The sequence below is a fragment of the Mastigoproctus giganteus genome, chromosome 10 (assembly GCF_048544385.1).
Source record: "Mastigoproctus giganteus isolate SK-2022 chromosome 10, ASM4854438v1, whole genome shotgun sequence".
In the NCBI taxonomy this organism is placed as follows: domain Eukaryota; kingdom Metazoa; phylum Arthropoda; class Arachnida; order Uropygi; family Thelyphonidae; genus Mastigoproctus; species Mastigoproctus giganteus.
In genome coordinates, this window is record NC_143584.1 from 212,306,908 (window position 1) to 212,330,468 (window position 23,561).

Genomic DNA, 23,561 nt, shown 5'->3' on the forward strand with positions numbered 1-23,561 from the left:
TTAGATACCTTGGAAACAGTGTAATCCGCACGGCCAAACGGACGAGAATAAGATTTTCCTCATAATTTTGTTTCCAATATTTTATATCTCAAAGAAACTACGCAACTCACAAGCAACAGATTGTCCTTTCCTTGAAAATGGGAGAGGAAGAAGGGGACCAATCCGACCCTCGAATGGGACAATCACTAAAAAATTCTATTGTTCATTGGGATTGTTACCTGATCTCGGTTTCTGAACTTACTTGACGCGACTTTGAAATATTTGTTTGTCGGGATAAAAATTCTTCTCTTTTTCTTTTCTTTCTTTCAAGCGATAAATACTACCTGGATAACATATTTACTTACATTTCTGTTTTATGTTGGTCAGTGATAAATAACTACAAAATGGCAAAAAGCAAAGAATCATTATAACTTTAGAGATAAGATACTAATTCTCGAAACTTTTATAAATAGAGGAGTCCCAGAGGACATGACCCATTTCTTTTCCTTATCTCTAAGTTTGTTTTATCTCTTTCCGCATGATATACAGTATAACTGGAAAGATTATCCTTTTAAACTAAAAACTGGAGTTAAAAATTAATTCGATGATAAACTGGGGAAATATCTTCAAACCTTTCAGAGCAGGAAATTTCAAAATATCCGTAATCACTGTTCACAAAATAAAAGACCGTTGTTTTTCTTTATGGCATGTGTTAAGGATAGGACTGAACCCATACTTTTGTTAACGTAATGTATATGCTGGATATTTGTAAAAATTCTTCGTAACATCATATTTCACTGGGTAACTCGTGTTATCCAGTGAAGTATCTTTGATTTTTGATTTTCTGTTCCTTTTTGCGTGCTATTAGAAGTATGAACACCATCGATTTCTAAAAACAAGATAGAGTTGATATTTCTTTGCCATTACAAGGAGAAACATTTGCCCAAGCCATTACCTAAATGTTTTATACGCTGTTGAATATTTTAAAAATCATATTTTGATTTTTTAGGGTTTTATTCTCAACCTCCTAATTGCCTAAGCTGTCCTGGACTTACCAAATAACCTCAATCACATTTGTTACGCCGAAAGAAAAAAGAACTTTAGCGCTTTTATTTTTCTTCTATATTGATGATCGATCTTTGAAGCCACATTTAAAACCAAGAGAAATATTTCAGTTCGCTGCTGTACGCAGACCCACCGCGTGAAATAGCAGAATGGAGGTATATGTCTGATCCACTGTAAAAAATTAATCAGTTGTGGTTGGACTCCAGGTGATATATGTTGTGCAATTGATCGAAATGTCATCACATGGTTTCTATAGCAACTCCATGAAGCCAGCAACTAGTGATTCTTTAGACCACATGAATCCAAACCACCGCAGTCGACATGGAATTGTTTTTAAATTGTGTTGTTGCTTGTGATTATTCGTGACTCCAACTTCTTTTATCTAGAAGCTGTGCAATGTCATCTGCTGTATCCTGACATTGGATTAGGGTACACTGCTTATGTGTCTTTTTGCCATCTTATTTTATAAATCCACGAGGAACGCACAGGGAGCCTTTCTCGGTTATCTGCTTTTTAGACAGTGCTTCTTCCATGCAGAGATTGAAAACCACTACACCACTACCATGCTGTAGTGGTGATGGAACGGAAGGCAAGACCAACAAGTGTACCTTACAGAGGATACTTAACAGTGTAGGTGCACCCAAGAATGGAGTGATCAAGCCTTGTAGCTGCATAATTCACCTCGTCTTATTACAGGTATTTATAGTCTTGTTGTACTCATAATTTCTCCATTAAGACAGTACACCCATTTCTGTTGTTTTTAATTTTAAATGTATGTTGACTTTTAGGGGTTTTTTTTTTTTTTTAATATTAATGTGCATTCCCGATAGCTTTTCTATAACGTACCAACTGTGCACTCAGGGTAGTGGAGAATGAAAAAGACTTGGGAGTAATTTGCAGTCAGCTGTGAAGTTTGCTGAGCAGTACAGACAGGCTGCCAGAGCAGCTCATGGAGTCTTGTCAATGATATACAGGAAGTTTCCTAGCAGGGATAAGGAGGTGATTATCCCTTTGAGTACTGCATACAGGACTAGAGGGCTCATTTTAGGAAATATGTAGAACTGCTGGAACGAGTTCAGAGAAGGGCAACGAGATGAGTGAGAGAACAAAGGGTTGCTCTTACCAAGAAAGGCTTAAGCTCTTCAAATTGAAGCGTCTGGAGACTAGGCACCTGAAAGGCGATCTGATTGAGGTGTATAAGGCCTGAATCGTTTGAGCAAGCTCAATATGTATGGGATTCTTCTTCATGCTCATATTACGCACTTGAGGGGGCAATAATGCCTGAATCGTTTGAGCAAGGCCTGAATCGTTTGAGCAAGCTCAATATCTATGGGATTCTTCTTCTTGCTCATATTACGCACTTGAGGGGGCAATAATTGTAGAATAGATATGCGGAAATTTGCCTTTTGCCAGTGGGTGGTTGATTTGTTGAACAAATTTTCCGTCTGTCGTTGTGGAAGTTGATAGCTTAAATAAATTAAAGGAAGAACTGGACAAACTTTTAGACCGAATGGATGGGTAAAATGGGAAGTTTTTTTTTTTTTTTTTGGCTGATGCTCTGTAAGTTTGCTTTCTAGCATTGGGTGCTATAGAACGGACCAAAAGTAACACAAGTCAAGCAGTTTTAGTCATACTGAACATTTTGTTTAATGACCTATTTCCTTAATGGTCCATAGTTATAGTAAAATCATAGCAATCAGTTTGGGTGTTATTCTGTCTTTCGATTCATGTAAGAAGGAACACCTTATTGTCCCCTGTGATCGTTTGGCCAGAGGGCGGAAACTCGTAATAGAATACACCAGCTGTATTTTACCAGACGCATGGCAAAATCTTCTGTTGGTTATGTAGGGGCCTTGATGTGATCGTTTGGTGTTGCTGTCATAAGCCATTTTTCGTCACGCAGCAACAGCCTGTCCTAAAATGGCTCATTATTGTGACGCATAAGCAGCGTCTCATCATTCTCAGTCGATACAGATTCAAACAAATGGTATCCCTCACATTAAATCTTTCTGCAAGCACGTTTGCAGTCTTAGTGGCGGTTTTCAGTTGGTTGTCATCAATGACGGTGGGTTATTCCTTATGGAGTTTGTCAGCAAGTGACTCATTACCTGATTTAAAAATTTTTGAACCATTTTTGGGCTCTTCACTCACTGTATTTTCTCCGAATACTTGCATATCTTAAGAGCTGCTTGTATAGCATTTGTATTCAGAAATTTGTATCCAGTTTATAATCAAAAAACCGTTTACAAAACCGCAGTTCACGTCTGCTAGCCATCAACTACCACTTGTAATTTCGAAATGCATCAACGGGTAGGCACCATTTAGAAATAGAGAAAATTCATGATTTATAACAAAAAAAAAGAGAAAAAAAGTAAATATTTTTATGCGCTAACCGATAAATTTTCGTTTCTGCGCATCTACCATATTATTGGTTCATTCCTGCAACCAGTGCACTTCAACAAACAATATCCATTGCTTCGACTACAGTATGTGGTATATGGATAGCCTCTGTGATATCTATTAAAAATTATAATAATTGTCGGATCTCTATTAGTCTGATTTTAATGAAATATGGGAAGGTTCTACAAATATTTCTAAAAGGCCCAAATATAAAATTTTATGGATTCACTGGGAGTTGTTATTACTGTGGATGCACGGGCAAAAAAGATATAATAATTAGCATTAGCATTAGCATTAGTAGAGGCATTTGATGCAAGAAAGCAAGCTTATGCAGCATCAGCCAAAAAAAAAAAAAAAAAAAAAAAACCCACTTCCACTTCACCCCTCTGTTCGTTCAAAATACCTGTCCAGCTGAGCCTTAAACTTATTTAGGCTATCAACCTCCACCACAAGGGATGGCAGTCTGTTCCACCAACCAACCACCCGCTGGCTAAAGGCAAATTTCCGCACGTCTATCCTACCTCTGTCTTTCCTCAATTTGAATTTATGCCCTCTCAGGTGATTTTTCTGAGCTAGAGGAAGAATCCCATCAGCATTGAGCATGCTTAAACCATTCAAGGCTTTATACACCTCTATCAGATCACCTCGCTGGTGCCTAGTCTCCAGACACTGTAATTTGCAAAACTTAAGCCTTTCCTCGTAAGAGCACCCCTTTGTTCCATTCACTAATCTTGTTGCCCTTCTCTGTACTCGTTCCAGCAGCTCTACATCCTTCTTGAAATGAGACCTCCAGACCTGTATACAGTACTCTAGGTGTGGCCTGACCATTGCCTTATACAATGGAATAATCACCTCCTTATCCCTGCTGGAAAAATTCCTGTATATCATTGACAATACTCCATGAGCTACTCTTGCAGCCCGTCTGCACTGCTCAGAGAACTTCATATCTGCCTGCACAATCACCCCCAAGTCCCTTTCATTCTCTACCACTGTCAGTGTAGTACCACAGAGTTGATACGTTGCTCTGGGGTTGCTGTTTCCCATGTGCAGTACTTTACATTTGTCAATGTTAAACTTCATTTGCCACCTCTCAGCCCATCTGCTCAACCTTTCCAGATCCTGTTGCAGCAGTGTAGTGTCAGTAGTGTCCTTGACAACCCTGCCAACCTTTGTATCATCTGCAAACTTGGACATTAAGCTTGATATACCATCATCAATATCATTTATAAATACAGAAAACAATAATGGACCCAACACTGAGCCCTGAGGGACTCCACTAATAACATTAGTCCATGATGAGCAGTGTCCATTGATTACCACTCTCTGTCTTCTCCCACTCAACCACCCCTTTATCCATAGCAGCAATTTGACTCCAATGTCACACTGCTCCAATTAGTGTAGCAGTCTTCCATGTGCAACAGTATCAAAAGCCTTTCTAAGATCCAAGTATATAATATCAAAGTTATTCCCTGCATCCAGTTCTTTTGTGACTGCATCATAGTATCCAATCAAGTTGGTCAGGAAAACTTCCCCTTAACAAAACCATGCTGTGTCTGAGCTATAACTGAAGTCTTGTCTAAATGATCCTGCAGTGCTTCTTTAACCAGTGCCTCCATTAATTTTCCTGGAACAGAAGTTAAGCTCACAGGTCTATAGTTACTTGTGTCAGCCTTTGATCCTCCTTTGTGAATTGGGGTCACATTTGCACATTTCCAGTCTATGGGTACCTCCCCTGAGTCCAAGGAAGCTCTCATAATTATGGCTAAGGGTTTGCTTACTTCCTTTGCTGCCTCCTTTAATATAACTGGATAGATCCCATCCACCCCGGGTGCCTTTCTTGTGTTTATCTTCAACAGTTTCTCCTCCACTTTACTCCCAGTTATTTCAAGATTCTGTATCTTACTGCTAGAGTTGAATACACCTCTGGCATTCCCCTTGCTGAATAACTCCTCATGTGTGAATGTCGATGCAAAATATTCATTTAGTTTGTTAGCTACCTGAGCAGGATCATCAACGGTTGACCCATCAATATCAAGTGGACCAATCTGATTCATCCCCTTCCTTCTAGAGTTTACATAAGTAAAGAACTCTTTGCTGTTTTTCTTTGCATCCCTTGCCACGGATTTCTCGTAATCCGCCTTCGCCTGCCTAACCTCCTTTGTAACTTGGTTGCATATCAACTTGTATCTATCATAGGCTTCTGTGTCATGTGTTAATTTGTAAGTATCCCATGCATTTTTCTTCTCTGCCATATGCCTCATTAGTTCATCTGACATCCATTTTGGCCTAAACCTTGAACAATATTTCTTAGTTGGTATGTAAAGCCTAGTAGCTTCCAAGATAAGTTCTTTGAATGCTTCCCATTTTGAATTTGCTGTTGGTAACATCATCAGTTGGTCCCACTGTATAGAATTTAAATACTGTCTCAGTCCATCGTAGTCGCCTTTACGAAAGCAAAAACCCTTCCCTTTACCCCTAATGGTAGTTACCTCTTTCAGTAAATCCCACTTCAGCACACTGTGATCACTGCCACCTAGTGGTTCATTTATCTGCAGATTCTTAATGCATGAAGAATCACTGCTGATAATCAAATCAAGAGTATTACTCCCTCTAGTTGCCTCCTGAACATGCTGATGTAGAAAACAATCATCCAATAAATCCACAAAAGCCCTGCTAGTGTGTGAGTAACCAGCCCCCAAATTCCAGTCAATATCCGGGAAATTAAAATCTCCCATTATAAGACTCTCTGATTTACTGGCCCACTCTATTTCCCTGTACAGTTCCTTATTATACTCATCAGAGTCATTAGGCCTATAGCACACTCCTACTCTCAATTTTGATCTCCCAATGCTTATGTCACACCAAACTGACTCAACACTGCACTGTCCAGCGATGTCGACTGGCTTCACTTCATTGGTGTTTATGTGTTTCTTAACTAATAGCATAACCCCTTCCCCCTTCCTATCCTGTCTATCCTTTCTGTAGACGTTGTACTCCCCAAATTGCAGTTCTGCATCCCTTATATCTGTGTGACACCACGTCTCTGATATCCCAACAATATCTGCCTTTGATGTTTTGAGCAATACCTCAAATTCATCAAATTTATTTACTAAACTCCTAGCATTGGTGTACACGCAAGTATACCTGCACCTGTTTCTATTCTTAGCTACCCTAACACAACCCATGTGTTTATTTGTACCGCAATGGCTCCCAGCAGTCTCTGAAATACCATGCATCTTGTTTTTCAGGCTTCTACTCATTCTAATAGAAGCAGTGCAAGAATCTCTTTCACCTCTGCCAGTGGCTACTGTCAATCTATTGGTCTTTGTCTCCCCCCAAGCTAGCAGTTTTCCGACCCACCTAACACTGCCTCGATAGCATCAGCAAATATTCTTGCACCCTTTCTATTTAAGTGTATCCCATCCCTGTAGAAGCAATCTCTCCTGTTAACAAGTACAGTCCAGGCTGAAAAAAATTCTACCCCTTGAGCCTTGCACAATCTTTCCAGGGCCGAATTGATCGACAAGGCTCTCATCATATACTCCCTCCTATCGTGTCTGGGCAGAATTGCAGACACTTTCAAATTCAACCCTAATTCTCGGCTTTTGTTCAACAGTGACCTGTACTTGTTAAGTAATTCTGCCGGTCTCCTACTCTTAATATTATTAGTGCCAACGTGTACAACTATATCACCTTTTGTGCCCTTAAAAGATGATATTCGCTCGGATTTTGTCGGATATCTATTGGTTCGATTTTAATGAAATTTGTGATGGCTCTACAAATCTCACTAAAAGGTCGAAAAATAAAATTTCATGAAAATCCGTCCACTGGGAGTCGAGTTGTTACATGCCAACGGACAGACAGACATGGAGAAGATAATAGGCGTATTATGCATACAGTATATGCTAACGTGACTAATAGTGCACTTGTCTTCACCCCGTCTGTCTGTTGCCATGTCATAACGCCCTCGTGTGTAGCACAGTTGGTAGAATCGCCGTCTTCCTCACCACACCGGATGAAAAAGACCTGAGTTCTAGTCCCGTCAATGACGTGAGGAATTTTTATGGGCCTTTTTCACATCGTGGTTGAGTTACTCGGTCTCAGGCGAGGGTAGCATGGTTTTTTCTCCCAGAAACGCAGATTTTTTGTCCAGTAAACAAAAAATCGACCACCACAGTACACACGGAGCAATATGGCCTTAGTCGCTGATGCTCCTAAAACCCTACAATGACAACAGCAAGTCATAACGCTACTTCTAGTGCATGGATTTTCATGAAATTTTATATTTAGATCTTTTAAGAAAGATCTGTCTAGTATCCAACATTTAATGGAAATCGGATCAATAGAGATCCGGTAGTTGTTATTTATTTGCTTCCGTCCGCCTGGGAGTTTAGTTATTACGTGCGGACGGACATGGGGAAAACAATAGGCATGTTATGATTACATTGCCCTACCATTGATATCCGGAAACCCCTCCATGGATGGAGAAACGGGTCCTATCCATGGAACACGTTACAGAACCTGCTATAAATATGCACACTGGGCTTCGAACAGACAAATGCAAAAGTGGGCATGCAAGATGACATGTATAACAGAATTACCTCAACAGTTCAACAGAATTGATCACCTCAACAAATGCTAGACGCCGATTAACATGGTGTAAGGAGCGCGAATGGACAGACGAGTCGAGGTTCGCACTCTACCAGTCTGATGGCCATTCCTGGGAGTGGCGAATGCCAGGGGGAACAGTTCCTTCCTGATGGTATTCTCCCAACAATGAAGTTTGGTGGAGGCAGTGTCATGGTATGGGGCTCCTTTCATGGTTTGGCTTGCGCCCATTGGTTGTTATCGATAAAACCATGAATGCTGTGCATTACCAGGACAGCCTAGACAATTATGCACTTCCAACATTATGGCAATACTTCGGGGAAGGTCCATACCTGTCAGCAAGACAACGCGCCATGCCATACTGCTCGGGTCGTAACAGGGTGGTTTTTTTTTTTTTTTTTTGGACATGGGTGTGGAAAAGTTGGATTGGCCAGCCCAGAGTTTTGATCTGAACCATATCGAGTATCTTTGGGATGCATTATGGCAATACTTCGGGGAAGGTCCATACCTGTCAGCAAGACAACGCGCCATGCCATACTGCTCGGGTCGTAACAGGGTGGTTTTTTTTTTTGGACATGGGTGTGGAAAAGTTGGATTGGCCAGCCCAGAGTCTTGATCTGAACCATATCGAGTATCTTTGGGATGTATTGGATCGTCGGGTACGTGCACGTCGAGATCGCCCAAAGAACAAGACCGAACTTGTGGCTGCGTTAAAGACTGAGTGGAGGAACATATCATCTGACATTTATAAAAAGCTGGTTGAGAGTATGCCGCGAAGATTGAAGGCTGTCATAAAAGCAAAAGGTTCAGCACAAAACATTAAATGACACAATAAAAGCTTTTTTCTTTTGTGTGTGTAAAGGCAGGTGTCCGGATATTAATGGCAGGGCAGTGTTATATGCTAATGTGCTTAATAATGCACTTGTCTTCACCTTGTCCGTCTGTCTGTTGGCATGTCTACTCCTAATCGATGGATTTTCATGAAATTTTATATTTAGGCTTTTTAAGAAAGATCTGTCGAGCCATTCCAAATTTTATGGAAATTGGACCAATTTGGCAATTATTATTTATTTGTTTCCTTCCGCATGTAGTAACTCCACTCCCAGTGGATGGTTTTTCATAAAATTGACATGTGGCGAATGCGCAGAAACGAAAAAAAAAAAAAAAAAAAAGTAATTCAAAATTGAAGGTAATCTACTCTTAGCCATTTCAAGTGAACATGTTTATCCCCTTAATGCTTATTTATTGCGGCGTCAGCACCATTAGTCATGGCACAGATCTTTCAAACGACACCAGGAGACTGCTAATTAAAGTATCCACATTACTTCGACAAATGATACTTTGGTTTGCATACTAAACGTTAAGCTAATAATAGAGAGAACGTTTATAGGATTTACTGGTAACATGCAGTAGCTGCTCCATGTAATTTAGAGAAGGCAGCCAGGAATAATTGATCGCTGTGTACCTGTCTGGAATGTATAGCTTCGGACTGGCAGATGTTCTATCCAAGCAGGAAAATTCTCCAATTGCAATGCAATAGCATTTTTCCTTCCCAACGTACTTTTTGTTCTGGCAGTCCTGGAAAGCTTTGAAAGTCAATCCGGTTGCCCACGTAAAAGAGATTTAAAAAAATAAATAAATTGTACGTGCCACTGACCTGCATGGAGATTTTCTGAGATTATACGATTACACTCGTAGGAGGTCATTGTGGTGATACGTATCGATCCATGTGGATGATTGATATGAGAATCGTTTACCAAACTACAGACAGATCGAAATTTCTGTTTTGCGTTTCCTCTCTGACGTACCTCGTTGGGAACGGAAATGGAACGCGAGGTAAACGTCAGGTGACCTAAATACTGATTCACCTGCTCGTTATACATGTGTTTTGTCCTATTTTAGGAGTTTAAATCCACGTAGACTTCAATTTGTTTTCATTATTAGAAATACAAAAGATTCCTACATTTAATTAATTAATTATGCAAAGTTAGAAACTGGAAATGAAAAACCTTGGATTAATCGAATATTCATTAAGTTAAATATATGCACAGGTTATATGATTGTCTAAATCGTGGAATGGCAGCACCACCGTACAATCATCCAAGTTTCGGAGAAATTGCGGTAGGAGAGCGTCAGTTGCAAGTCCTTGCAAGTTACCTGGTAGTTCCAAAGAGACAAGTTACTGTAAGTGTGAACCGTTCTGTGAGCTGCATAATGTAAGATTTGAACACTGAGCATCGTTTTGTTATAAGTAGTTATGAATGCTACAGAGACTGTCAGAGGCTTATGGAGACTACCGTTCGAAGAAAACTGCAGTTTTAGAGTAGCAGAAGTGTATTAAAGAAGGTAGAGATCAGTGGCTGATGACTAGCCACCTGCTCAGCAGAGGACTTCCATTGCTCCAGAACAGATTGAAAAGGACCAGATGATTCTGGGTGAAGACAGGAGAATCAAACTCAATCAGCTAAGAAGTGAACAGTGTAAAAGCGATCGTCACAGAGCACCTTAAAATGGTTGTTGTAGGGTTTTAGACTCATCAGCAACTTAGGCCATGTTGCACTGTATATATGGTATGTCTGTAAATTTGTGGTCGGTTTGCTGGAGGAAAAAACGAGTTTCTGGCATGGGGGGGGGAACTATGCTATCCTCGTGAAGACCGACTAACTCAGTCACGTTGTGAAAAAGATCCATAAATTTTTTTATGGGATTCGAATTCAAGTATTTTCTACCCCGTGTGGGGACGACGGTGATTATACCATCTGTGCCAACCACGAGGACTATAAGACATGTCAGAACTTGCTACTGTGTTAACGTAGTTTTGGACGTACACGCCTCCACCGGCAGTTTGCTGAAATTTGAGTGGTTGTTCGGTGGCGCTACTCTTTCGGGAATTAAATGATCATCCTGTGAAATAGAAACTAAAATTTCATTATTTAACAAACCGAAATATTTTTATAGCCACTTAGAAAGTTATTAAACTTAAAAATGTATTTCATCCATCTTATTAACCACTAAACAGTTTTGTAAGATTTCTATGACCAACGAGAGTCATAATGTCATAAGGGAGGACTTATGGGTTCAATTTCTTATAAGATGGTTGTCCTTGCTAATAACATGGAGTATCGAAATGGAAAGAAAATGAAATCCAGCGTACAAGCTGCGACCCCATTCTGTGGAAGATTGCTTTTCTGAAGATCAATGTGTTGCTTGGCAGAATCTTCAATGCTACCGGCTGTGAGATAGTGTTACACAAGAGCCTACGAATACGGAATATGGCGAAGATTGCGTATCAGTAGAGCATCTGAAGGTCCGAAGGAATATTGTTTCTTCTGGTACGGTAGGTAGCCTGTTTATACGACAGTCCTTTCTTGTAATTGTCTCTGGCAATGTGTGGGCGTATTGAGATTTCATTTATAAATATGAAAGGTTGTCATGCATGGTGGGTGCATATTCGATTTCAGTTTTCTTTTGGAGAATTTATCAAAAGATGATTGAGTGTTTTCGATAAATTTTTCGTTTGGTTGATGGTTTCTTTTGTGTGTACTCGAATCTCAATTTTAAGGTAATAGGTGAAATAAAAAAAGTATATCGCCGATTCCTTTTCTTTTCTACCATTCTGAAAAATGGAAGACGTCTATCACGTGTCAGCTCCTTCGCCTTACGTATTGCATTGCTGTAAAATTCCAGATTAAGCACTTATTTTGGACATAGTCATTTGCATACCATTATGATCGTCTGGTACCTCATTTCTCAGTTGTACTCATCACCATAGCGATCGTTTAACGTCCTGAAGGTCTCATTACAGTGCTAGATTGGACTTCTAGTACACTTTCAGACACTCTTTGGTATAGAATTAATGCACAAGCGATTCAGTCCACTTTTCCATTTGATTATGATCGCTGTCCCTACACATGCCTTGTGGAAAAGGTCTTTTTGTGACCATGGCAGATGGTTCCTCCAGCAACAGGTATTGCATCCTGCAAAACAAGCAAACCGACTATATATTGATCATCTGTTATCATATATAGAAAAGCAAACTAATTTTGGTGTACCAAGCACTTTGAAAATACAGACATTTTAAACACTAGTATTATTTCATGGAAATGTTTTTTGAAATGTCATTATGGATTTGAACTAGTTATTATACCTTCTGACGAAAACAAAGGGTAAAAAAGTCTCACTATTTTTTTACTTTTCGTTTTGCTATTAGGAGTTCGCTACACTTACAAAGGAACTGAACCAAGCTAGAGAACAATTGCTGGAAAGAGAAGACGAAATTGAAGAACTGAAAGCAGAGAGGAATAACACTAGGGTGAGTTTTATTTTTATGACGTTCTACTGCCTGATCTGTTTATGCTTAATAGAATTATGTATTTAGACTGTACTATCACAAAACTTATGTGAACTAACATTAAATGTCTTAAATCTTTTTTAAATTTTAATAGTTAAATTAAATTAAAATTATAATATAATTGTTTTATTTGAGTAATATTTAATTGAAGTGGGATATCGATTATCCGACACGTCATTTATCCGAAATAGTCGAATGGCAGGCAGCGCCACCAATATGGGTTAAGTCCATATTAGTTTATATTTTATATTAGTTAAATATTCAAACAATAAAGGAAATTTTGTTTTACTAATAAAGAGACAGCCAGGATTGCATTTGTTAAGCAATATTGCTAGAACCCAGTCTAATCTTGTTATTCTGTTTTAAGACCAATGACGTTAATGTTTTAAAATACTGTGTGGTAAATGAGGACCAGTAATTTATTTCTCTTGGTAATCTTTGGTGTTTTATTGGTAAGAATAGACCAATTTCTTTCTTTTCAGTGAAGTTCTTCGACATCATTCTTTATGAAACTTCGTACTGCTTTTCATAACACCTAGTTTGTTCATGAACGTTTAACGACAACAGAATAAAGTTTTCGAGCTGGCGATAGAAAAAAAAGGTGTCTATCACAAACTGAAACTCCAGCATCAGGCATAAAATTACGTATACGAATAAAAAAAAGACTTCTTTTGATGAGCCGCACTGGTTGAAGGATAAGTTAATTTTGTCGGAATAAATGGACGTGGTATGGTCTTCAATTTGTTGCAGTCATATAGCCTTGTTACTCTATTTTTGGCCTTCGCACACAATAAAAGTAGAAAGGAAATATCGATGCTTTATACACAAAAGACCGATGAGAAATCTCATTCCGGGACACTGCAGTTCACAAAGGGAATCGATTGCAAACCAAAAAATGGGGTAAGGTGGGAGGAAGAGATGATAGACTGTACAGAGGCAAGTGCGTTATCTGCTTGGAAAGAGCTGAAGGTATATATTAAAACTTGACGTTTAAATTATACCATCATGTAATTTGAAGTGGAAAGTACGAGGGCACAGAACGGGATTTGGAACAGCAGATGTATCAAATTCTGATCAAAAGGTTCAGTGAGGTTTTTTTTTTTTTTTTTTTTTGACGTTGTGGTCAAGTTGATGAAAATCAGGAATGCTGTTGGCCGGTTAATCCCACCGCAGTGTGGGTAAAAAGCTCGTTAAATTTAATCCTCCCTTCTCTATAGGAATCGAAACCAAACCTTTTCCACACATTGTTCTATTTTATGTGCCTATTATACATGTACATTTTTTCATTATGTTTTGTAAGGTGTGTCTGCGTGGATAGCATAGTTGGAAGAATCGCCGTCCTCCCCACACCGACTGGAAAAGACCTGAGTTCAAGTCGATGACGGAAAGAATTTTTATGGGCCTTTGTCACAACGTGGCTGAGTTAGTCGGTATCAGGCGAGGATAGCATAGTTTTTTGTCTAGGAAACTCGGGTTTTTCGTCCAGCAAACAGAAAATCGACCTCAGAACACAAGCAGTTTAGAGACTACACACGGAGCAATATGGCCTTAGTTATTGATGCTCGTAAAATCCTTCAACAACAATAACTGGTATACGAGGTGGGGGAAGGGGTTGAAAGGTTTTAGCCCAACATACTGTAGATCTCAAAGGTTTTCGTGAAAGACAATAGTGCCAATCTGTGCTGTTTCTATTCTTGTGTGTTCACAGAAAATTTCAAGTTTGTAACTATATTTTCTCCTCTACAGAGGGTTTGAAGTGTGGAAGGTGAATGATGATAGTGATTGTTGAGAGAATAATGCGCCTTGCGTACCTTATTGTAAAGGGATTGTTGAGTACCGTCATGTTGAGTACCTTCATGTAAAGGGATTGTCGCCGAAAAAAAATCACGAAGACGTGCAGCAAGCGTTGATGGTAAACTTGTCCACCGCAGAAGCACGTTGAGACAACATTCAACGTCTCCCATGAGTGAGCTCATGTTATTGTGGTGAGTGTTTTAGGAATGAAGGTTTCTTCGAGGCGGATCCCTGAATGCCGATCAGAAGCGAGAGAGAGTGAGGTGTCATGAGATTGTGCAGCACTTTGAAGCTAATGAAGCTCAATTTTGGGGGCGGTATGTCACTGTGGACGAAACAGTGGAAGCATTCCTGATTCCTCTTTCTCCTTCCTAAAAAGTTACGAGTACAGAAGTCGGCTGGGAAAATCATGGATATGATAGGAGGTGATATGATAGGATGCAGGAGGAGTGAACATGGTTGATATACTGGAACGAGGTACCACTAATGCCAAGTATTAATCTAACCTACCGAGACGTTTCCGCGAGAAATTAAAGCTCTAGAGGCGCAGGAAATTGGCCAAAGGAGGCATCTTTCATCAAAACAACGTACCGGTCACACAGCGTTTGTGACTTAGACAAACACTACGTGACTGGGTTCGGGCTATTACAGCATCCGCGCATCTCATCGGATTTGACTCCATCGGAACTTTTTTCATTTTCTAAATCTCAAAAAGGACAGGAATTCGATAGTGACAATGCTGTGATGGGCAACAACTGGTTTGAGTCAAAATCTGAATTTTATTTGAGCGGGTTACGAACGCTAGTGATCATGCCTGGCTTAAGGGAAACTATGTTGAAAAATAAATGGCTTTTCACAACTTTTCAGCATTCTTCTATAAGAAGATAGAAACTTTTCAACCTCCGCGCGTATTTTGAACTATTTATTACTGTTTTTTTTTTTTTTTTCCTTCAAAACACTCCTCCTCAGTTTTCAATTACTAGAATTAAAACAATTTATAAAAATGATCGTATTATTTTGGAGAATGCAGTATTACGTTTTATTGGAATAATCTCAAAGATATTAACGTAAATAACAGAACAAATAATTGTTTTCAGAGGTGATTAAAATGCAGCAGGCTGAATTTATGTCCAAGTGTTGTTGGTATCTCATCGATTGCGTATGAACTGTTTACACGGTGATTAATGATAGAAAAAGACACAATGTTGGTTTCTCCTAATTAGTAGGGAGAAGAGAACCCTCCCCCCGTCGCTAATTAAAATCAAGTGTTGTATAATACAGTATAGGAGTGCCTCCTTATTAATAACAGCAGAATAAGCCACGACTGCGAGAATTTTTCATTCATTTTCCGCCATTCATTTAACATCAGCAACTGGTGTAGCAGATATTTTTAATTCGTCTTGTTTATTATCCTTAATTAGTTTAACGCTCAAATAAACATAAACCTTTATTAAGCGTCTTTTTTTTTTTTTTTTTTTTTTGTTGAATGATGTTAAGAAGAGAATGCTGTATTTTTGCCGTGCTGAAACGGTTCGGGATGCGTCTGGATTTGGTGTGTTCGTCTGCTAGTGGTGTGAATAATCGTTTGGGAGGGAGGAGAAGGACGCAAAATATTGAAGTGAAGCATTTTTATCACCCACTACCACCAGTTCAAGAATTTAACGCCACATCTATTACAATTAATTTTATATAATTTTATCCTTCCTGGACTATTTAAATGCCCTTATATCCGATTAACGTGCAGTTTGTGAGCGTAATGTTACCCGCTAAATAAATAGAAGTTAACAACATTGCGAAAAATAATAAAAATAGTATAAGCAGATTGATTTACAAACGCTGCCTGCCATTTAAAATGCTTTATGCTGACGATTTGGCAACGTTGTTGATATTTCATATATTTTTTTATTTTTTACGTTTTGAGGCTCATGCAAATTTGAAATAAAAAAATGTAAAAGTGTTTCATTGTAGTTTAATAATTTTTTTTAGTTCAGTATGAATCACTGGCATTAGTTAATAGTCTTTAAGTGTGCATGCAATACCAGGACAACTTCTAACGAAGGGGCCTCCACCATATGAGATTTACCTGTCTGCAGATGCTAAAAGGCTCGTTATTGCTTTACTCACGTGAGCTGAGCCACCCCAAAATTTGAGGCCCGGTTAAGAATTACTTACATGGGGTATTTTTGTAATAGTAATTTTTTTTTAAAATTATTTTTTCAAATTTTACAGCTCTTGGAGTGACAAAAAAGGAGCATTTGAAAAACCAGCAAAAAATAATTAAAAGTTGTTCACATTTATGATCCACCTTCATTTTCAATCTTTTCTGAACACAACTGTGAAATTTCCATTTTTTTATATTAAAAGCATATATTTTTAATTAATTTTTGAAATTATAACTCCTTTTAGACCAGTCATTAAGCAAAATACAAATTTAAAAACTGGCACTTCAACAGCCTGTCACTAACAGGAGCACCTGCTGTATGAATGTGAAGTTCATGGATCAACATTTTGATTCCAGATGATGCTTCAATGTCACAAAGCTAGAGAGCATTACCAATTGGAAGAAAGCTTGAAGCAGTTAACACAACTTGCTATCAATAACTAAAAGTAATAGATGACAATCAACATGTGCATATAATTAAGTTTAACTTAACTCATAAATTTTTCCTAATTGTATGATAATTAACAGAGATTTATGTAATTTTCAGTGGAGAAATCAAAGAAAAGATATTCAGAAATAGCTATTAGGAGTTTCAACTCTGTTGATGGAATTGATGAAATATTGCCTGAAGTCAAATCAACCCTGTGTGACTAACAGAGGGTTAATGCATTAGTAGCAAATCTAGTTTTATCATAGCTTCATATAACCAAAATCCTTTTTGCCTGTCCTAAACTGGACTATAAGGTTAACCAATTGAATTAGTCAAGTTTGTAGTTAATTATTTTTTGTTATTTGGTTTTTTTTTAGGAGCATTAGCAACTAAGACCATTTTGCTCCGGGGATATGCGGTGGTCATTTCCTGACCTTTCCGCATCCTCCGTATTTGGTGTTCACGGGCTCGAACCCCGGTCTGATCAAGAAGCGTGTGCTACGCACTGCTGCTCCTGCCCACCTGGCTACGGAGGTGCTTGTAGTTAATGAATCCAAGAATATTGTCAATTATAGTATTAGCATTTCTCATATAAGTTCTTGTATTTATGACAGGAGCACGCTTGAAAATTACAAGACGTAGGCGAAATGTGTGTAGAAGGCCTCCCTGCAGATTTGGTCCATATTGTAATTGATGATGATTTTGCAACATCACTGAGGGAAAAAAAAAATTTTTTTTTCTCTTATATTTATAGAAAAGTTTTTCTAGGTTTTGATTAAAGAAAATTAAGGAGAAAATATTCATTGGAAAAAAAGTTCCTTGAGTAAATCTTTACGAAAAAAAGTATACTCCTGTTTTTTGTAAAGGTTTACTCAAGGAACTTTTATTCCTTAAGTAAAACATGCATCGAAACAAGTTTACTTGCTTCGATGCATGTATTTCTAAGTTGGTGATTTCTTAATTGTGTTGACAGTGAGTAGATTTCTTTCCAAACTGAAGAATACTGGTTCTGCTGATAAGAAAAAAGGAACTGATCACAAACGAGTCTCTACGCCAAAACAGAACTGCATTTTGAAGCGCTTATGCTTTTAAAACCATAAAGCTTCTTCGTCTGAGCTGAAAAGAGAATGGGAAGAACATAGAGCAGTGGCAGCAAGTGCAGTAACAGTCAGAAGATGCCTCTTCAAAAATGGACTTATAGCCCATCCTAAGAAGAGACTAGTGTAAGGAGCATGTCAAATGGACCCCCAAGCAGTGGAAGTCAGTTATTTTCTTGGGTGAGAAGAAATTCAACCTGCATGGCTCTGATGGAAGACAAACGATTTGCCGTAGACGTGGTGAAGAATACCATCCAGACTGTATGGTGTCTACAGTGAAATTCCCCACCAGCCAAATGATATGGGGGTGCATTTCATGTCATGGAGTAGGTCGCCTGCAGTTTATAAAAGATTCCATAAATGTGAGTGGATACCTGGCTATATTGGAAGGCAAATTGCTGCAAACCATTAGAGACCATCTCAACCTGCTAAGTAACTGCATCTTTCAGGAAGACTCTGCTCCTTATCATCGGGCGAAAAGTGTAAGTAGGCACTTCTGTAGTGTTACTTTAGCTTCATTTCAACCTCAGGGGCTTACATTAGCATTAGTAGAGGCATATGATGCAAGAAAGCAAGCTTATGCAGCATCAGCCAAAAAAAAAAAAAAAAAACCCACTCCCATTTCACCCCTCTGTTCGTTCGAAATACCTGTCCAGCTGAGCCTTAAATTTATTTAAGTTATCAACTTCCACAACAAGGGATGGAAGTCTGTTCCACCAACCAACTACCCGCTGGCTAAAGGCAAATTTCCGCACATCTATCCTACATCTGTCTTTCCTCAATCTGAATTTATGCCCTCTCAGGTGATTATTCTGAGCAAGAGGAAGAATTCCATTGGCATTGAGCATGCTCAAACCATTCAAGGCTTTATACACCTCTATCAGATCACCTCGCCGGTGCCTAGTCTCCAGACATTATAATTTGCCTTTCTTAAGCCTTTCTTCGTAAGAGCAACCCTTTGTTCCATTCACTAATCTTGTTGCCCTTCTCTGTACTTGTTCCAGCAGCTCTACATCCTTCTTGAAATGAGGCCTCCAGACCTGTATACAGTACTCAAGGTGTGGCCTGATCATTGCCTTATACAAGGGAATAATCACCTCCTTATCCCTGCTAGAAAAATTCCTGTATATCATTGACAAGACACCATGAGCTACTCTTGCAGCCCGTCTGCACTGCTCACAGAACTTCATATCTGCCTGCACAATTACTCCCAAGTCCTTTTCATTCTCTACCACTGTCAGTGTAGTACCACAGAGTTGATACGTTGCTCTGGGGTTGCTGTTTCCCATATGTAGTACTTTACATTTGTCAATGTTAAACTTCATTTGCCACTTCTCAGCCCATCTGCTCAACCTTTCCAGATCCTGTTGCAGCAGCATAGCGTCAGTAGTGTCCTTAACAACCCTGCCAACCTTTGTATCGTCTGCAAACTTGGACATTAAGCTTGATATACCATCATCAATATCATTTATAAATACAGAAAACAATAATGGACCCAACACTGAACCCTGAAGGACTCCACTAATAACATTATTCCACGATGAGCAGTGTCCATTGATTACCACTCTCTGTCTTCTCCCCCTCAACCATCCCGTTGTCTGCAATTCAACCGTAATTGACGGCTTTTTTTCAACAGTGACCTGTACTTGTTAAGTAATTCCGCCAGTCTCCTACCCTTAATATCATCACATCTGGTGAGTATGGGCTTGGTACACCCAGGGTCCTGAGCTGGATATCATCATTCTTCTCTTTCTTGGTGATTCCTTTCTGCTTCTCTCTCTCTCTCTCTCTCAGGGTAATTCGGAAATTTTTTTTTGGCCGGTGCAGCATAAGCCTCAGGCTTCCTTGCACCATATGGCTAATAATGATAATGATAATTTCTGCATTAGAGATTCAACAGTAATGTGTTTACATTTGTTACAGGTGAAAAAATTGTTGGAAGAACGGTCCATTACAACTATTAGCTGGCCAGGAAACAGCCCACACCTGAATCCTGTAGAGAACTGTTATCATTGTGTGGAATCTGCAGTTGCCAGAAATAAATCAAAGGCCCTTCTTGAACTTCAGGAAGCCATAATTCGTGTTTGAAATCAAAGAAAAGATATTCAGAAATAGCTATTAGGAGTTTCAGCTCTGTTGATGGAATAGATGAAGAACACGAATTGATGAAATATTGCCTGAAGTCAAATCAACCCTGTGTGACTAACACAGGGTTAATGCATTAGTAGCAAACCTAGTTTTCTCATAGCTGCATATAACCAAAAGCCTTTTTGCCTGTCCTAAACTCTACTATAAGGTTAACCAATTGTGAATTAATCAAGTTTGTAGTTAATGAATCCAAGAATATTGTCATTTATAGTATTAGTATTTCTCATATAAGAACCACAAACTATCAGTTGATTATCTTCAGAAATGGATCTTGTCAATGCCTCGACGGTGTGCTGCTGCCATCAGGGCCAGAGGCAGTTCAACTAAATATTAGTTTGCACCTGGTGAACCTTCCATTTTGTTTTCCATTTAAAATGATAAACTGAAGCAAATTGAGGGTTTCTGATAACATTTCAGCCATAATTGTCGTGTTTACCAAAACTGTTGTATAAAGGATGCAAATGCTCATTTTGGAATATTTTGAGAGCACCTGTAAAATATTACTTAGCTTTGTCTTAACTATTAATAAATATCTTTTATTTATATTTCTACTTGTAATGCTAGTCATTAATTTAACATACCATCGTGAAAAAGGGTTAGAAATGTGAAATTCCTAGGTGATGCACTTTCTTTGAACACCAGTGTATGCCTAAAACAAGCCCATTGGCAATAACATTATTTATTTATTTACAAACTTCTCATCCACTGGGCAAGCAGACCCTAGATAATGGTGAGAACACTGAGCATTACAGAGAATCATTATAAAATAGTATTAATCAGTACAAAACTAGAATTATAATAACAAAATTTGGATTAACAAAACATTAAAGAGAAAATTCTTATACATAGACAGATTAAGCGTAAAATCAGTGTTGTGATTATTCAATACCTGAAGAAAATGGAACAGAGGACTTCCAAGTATGGGTTGAATATGAGGTATAGGCAGTGAGAAATTAGTTTTATAAACTTTGTCATTATTACTATGTATTTAAAACATAAAATCATTAATTTTGAGTATTACAGTAGTATATATTTTGTTTTTAAGTTGCTTTGATTGAATATTAACATAAGCTTTGCTTGACTTGGGTTTTTTGATGTTTCAGCTACAAGTTGTTCTGTTGACACTGCATTATGTGTAAACAGAACAGCTTCCCCACGCTGTCCATCTATAGATAAAAACATAAGCATACTTGAAGACTGGATATGCAGTCTTCATGTGTGTTTTTTGCTATAAGAAAAAGGTTGTAACCCCATCTCCCATTGCTTTATGCAAGATACTATATTTTCATTGTGTAGCAGGAATTTTATTTTGTATTTTTTCTATTCTATATTATTCTATTATAATATTTCTGTTCCATATTATTTTTCATTTTCTGTGTTTTCTGCTATATTTTCATTGTGCAGACATCACACACCCTGCTATATGTGTTTAATAGCAGAGTGCGTGATATTTTTATTTCTTGAAAGACATTGAAAAAATAAATAATAAAATACAAGAAAGCTATTTCTGGAATTAAAGAGAAACTTGATTTATATTCTTTTACTATATGTTGTATCCTATAGAAGCTATATCTCTGACAAAATATTTGTAGAAATTTTACAAGGTAATTTTATTTTGTAATTTATAACTAACCCTTCATCTACTTTGTATGTTGATTCAGCTACTTTTGGAACATTTGGAGTGTTTGGTGTCCCGGCATGAGCGTTCACTAAGGATGACTGTTGTAAAGAGGCAAGCACAGTCACCTGCTGGGGTATCGTCAGAAGTTGAAGTGCTTAAGGCCTTAAAGTCACTTTTTGAACATCACAAAGCTCTAGATGAAAAGGTATGTTGAATTAAGTAATGCTTAAATTTTTAGTTTTTTTTTTTATTTAATTATTTTAATAACAAAAAGCTTTAAGGCTCAAAGGAAGCTATCAACTAAATGAATTAGCATTTGTTTCCATGATTTATACAAAACTTAACTCCATTTAACTGTAAAGTTTGTGTTTGAAAAATTAAATTTAAAATAAATTTAAAAAAAAAAAAAGAAATTAATGTAAATTTTTAATTCTATTGAAAAAAAAGCGAATTTTTTTTCTAAAGTTTTGGTACTGTTAAAAAAAGTTAAAAGTATTTTCTGTAATTCACTTATGTTTAATTTAATTAAAATAGATTAATAGTCAGAAAGTTTTTTTTTTTTTTTTTGGATTAATTGCTGGAAATGAAATAGTGTGAGCCACTAAAATTACTCATGATTCATAAAATAATTGTGCCTACAGTTAAGAACAAAATTGCAAAGGAAAGAAAATTCCAGTTTTTTGGAATCATAAGAAATTCTTTGATTATTTAGAAATGAGGTCTCTCCTATAATATATAATATAAATTTATAACTTTCTTTATGCAGGTTCGAGAAAGGTTACGTAGTGCATTAGAACGAGTAGCAACATTAGAAGATGAATTATGTCAAGCCAATGAACAAGTGAGTGCCATCTTTAATTTTATTTTTGCAATATTTTATAAAATGCTTTTACACAAACATCTAGAACATTTGTCCAAAGTCGATTATTTTATCATTGAAAACTAGAAAGTTCACTAATGGCAAATGATGCAAGAAAGCAAGCTTATATAGCATCAGCCAAAAAAAAAAAAAACCTACACAGTTCACCCATCCATCCACTTCCACAACAACAGATGAAAGCCTGTTCCAACAATCAACCACCTGCTGGCTGAAGGCAAACTTTCACACACCTATCCTGCAACCATCCTTCCATAACTTCAGTTTATGCCCCCTTATGTGCGTAGTCTCAGCAAGTGGAAAAATGCTATTAATATTCAGCTTACTCAATCCATTGGGTGCCTCTGTAGCCAGGTGGGCAGTAGCAGCAGTGCATAGCACACACTTCTTGATTAGACCGGGGTTCAAGCCCGTGACCACCAAATACGGAGGATGCGGAAAGGTCAGGGAATGACCACCGCATATCCCCGGAGCAATATGGCCTTAGTTGCTAATGCTCCTAAAACCCAAATAACAACAACAACAACTCAATCCATTCAAGGCTTTAAACACCTCAATCAGATCTCCCTACAGGTGCCTAGTCTCGAGATATGCAATTTGCAGAAATGAAGCCTCTCTATGTAAGAGCACCCTTTTGTTCACTTTGCCAATCTGGTTACACTTCTTAGCACCTGTTCCAGCAGATCTACATCCTTCCTAAAATGAGGCCTCCAGACATATACAGTACTCAAGATGCAGCCTAGCCATTGCCTTATACAAAGGGATAATCACCTCCTTATCCCTGCTAGCAAAGTTTCTGTATATCATTGACAAGACCCCATGGGCTGTCCTGGCAGCATGTCTGCACTGCTCAGAGAATTCATGTCTGACTGCTCAATTACCCCCAGAATTTTTCATTCTCCACTACCACAGTATATTACCACACAATTGATAAGTTACTCTGAGGTTTCTGCTATCCATATGCAGTACCTTGAATTTGTCAGTGTTAAACTTCAATTGTCATTTCTCAACCCATCAACCAAACTTTTCC

The 23,561-nt window shown here is 38.1% G+C and overlaps 1 protein-coding gene across 1 annotated transcript in view; it reads left to right on the forward strand.

Annotated features, from left to right (window-relative positions):
• The window catches only part of LOC150079858 (liprin-alpha-1-like), a 320,789-nt gene that overhangs the window by 201,392 nt on the left and 95,836 nt on the right, over positions 1-23,561 (forward strand). The window contains exons 2-4 of the mRNA XM_090383256.1: positions 12,263-12,364; positions 21,695-21,859; positions 22,421-22,495. Coding sequence (XP_090239382.1) covers positions 12,263-12,364; positions 21,695-21,859; positions 22,421-22,495 — 342 coding nt within the window. The remainder of the gene's footprint in view (positions 1-12,262; positions 12,365-21,694; positions 21,860-22,420; positions 22,496-23,561) is intronic.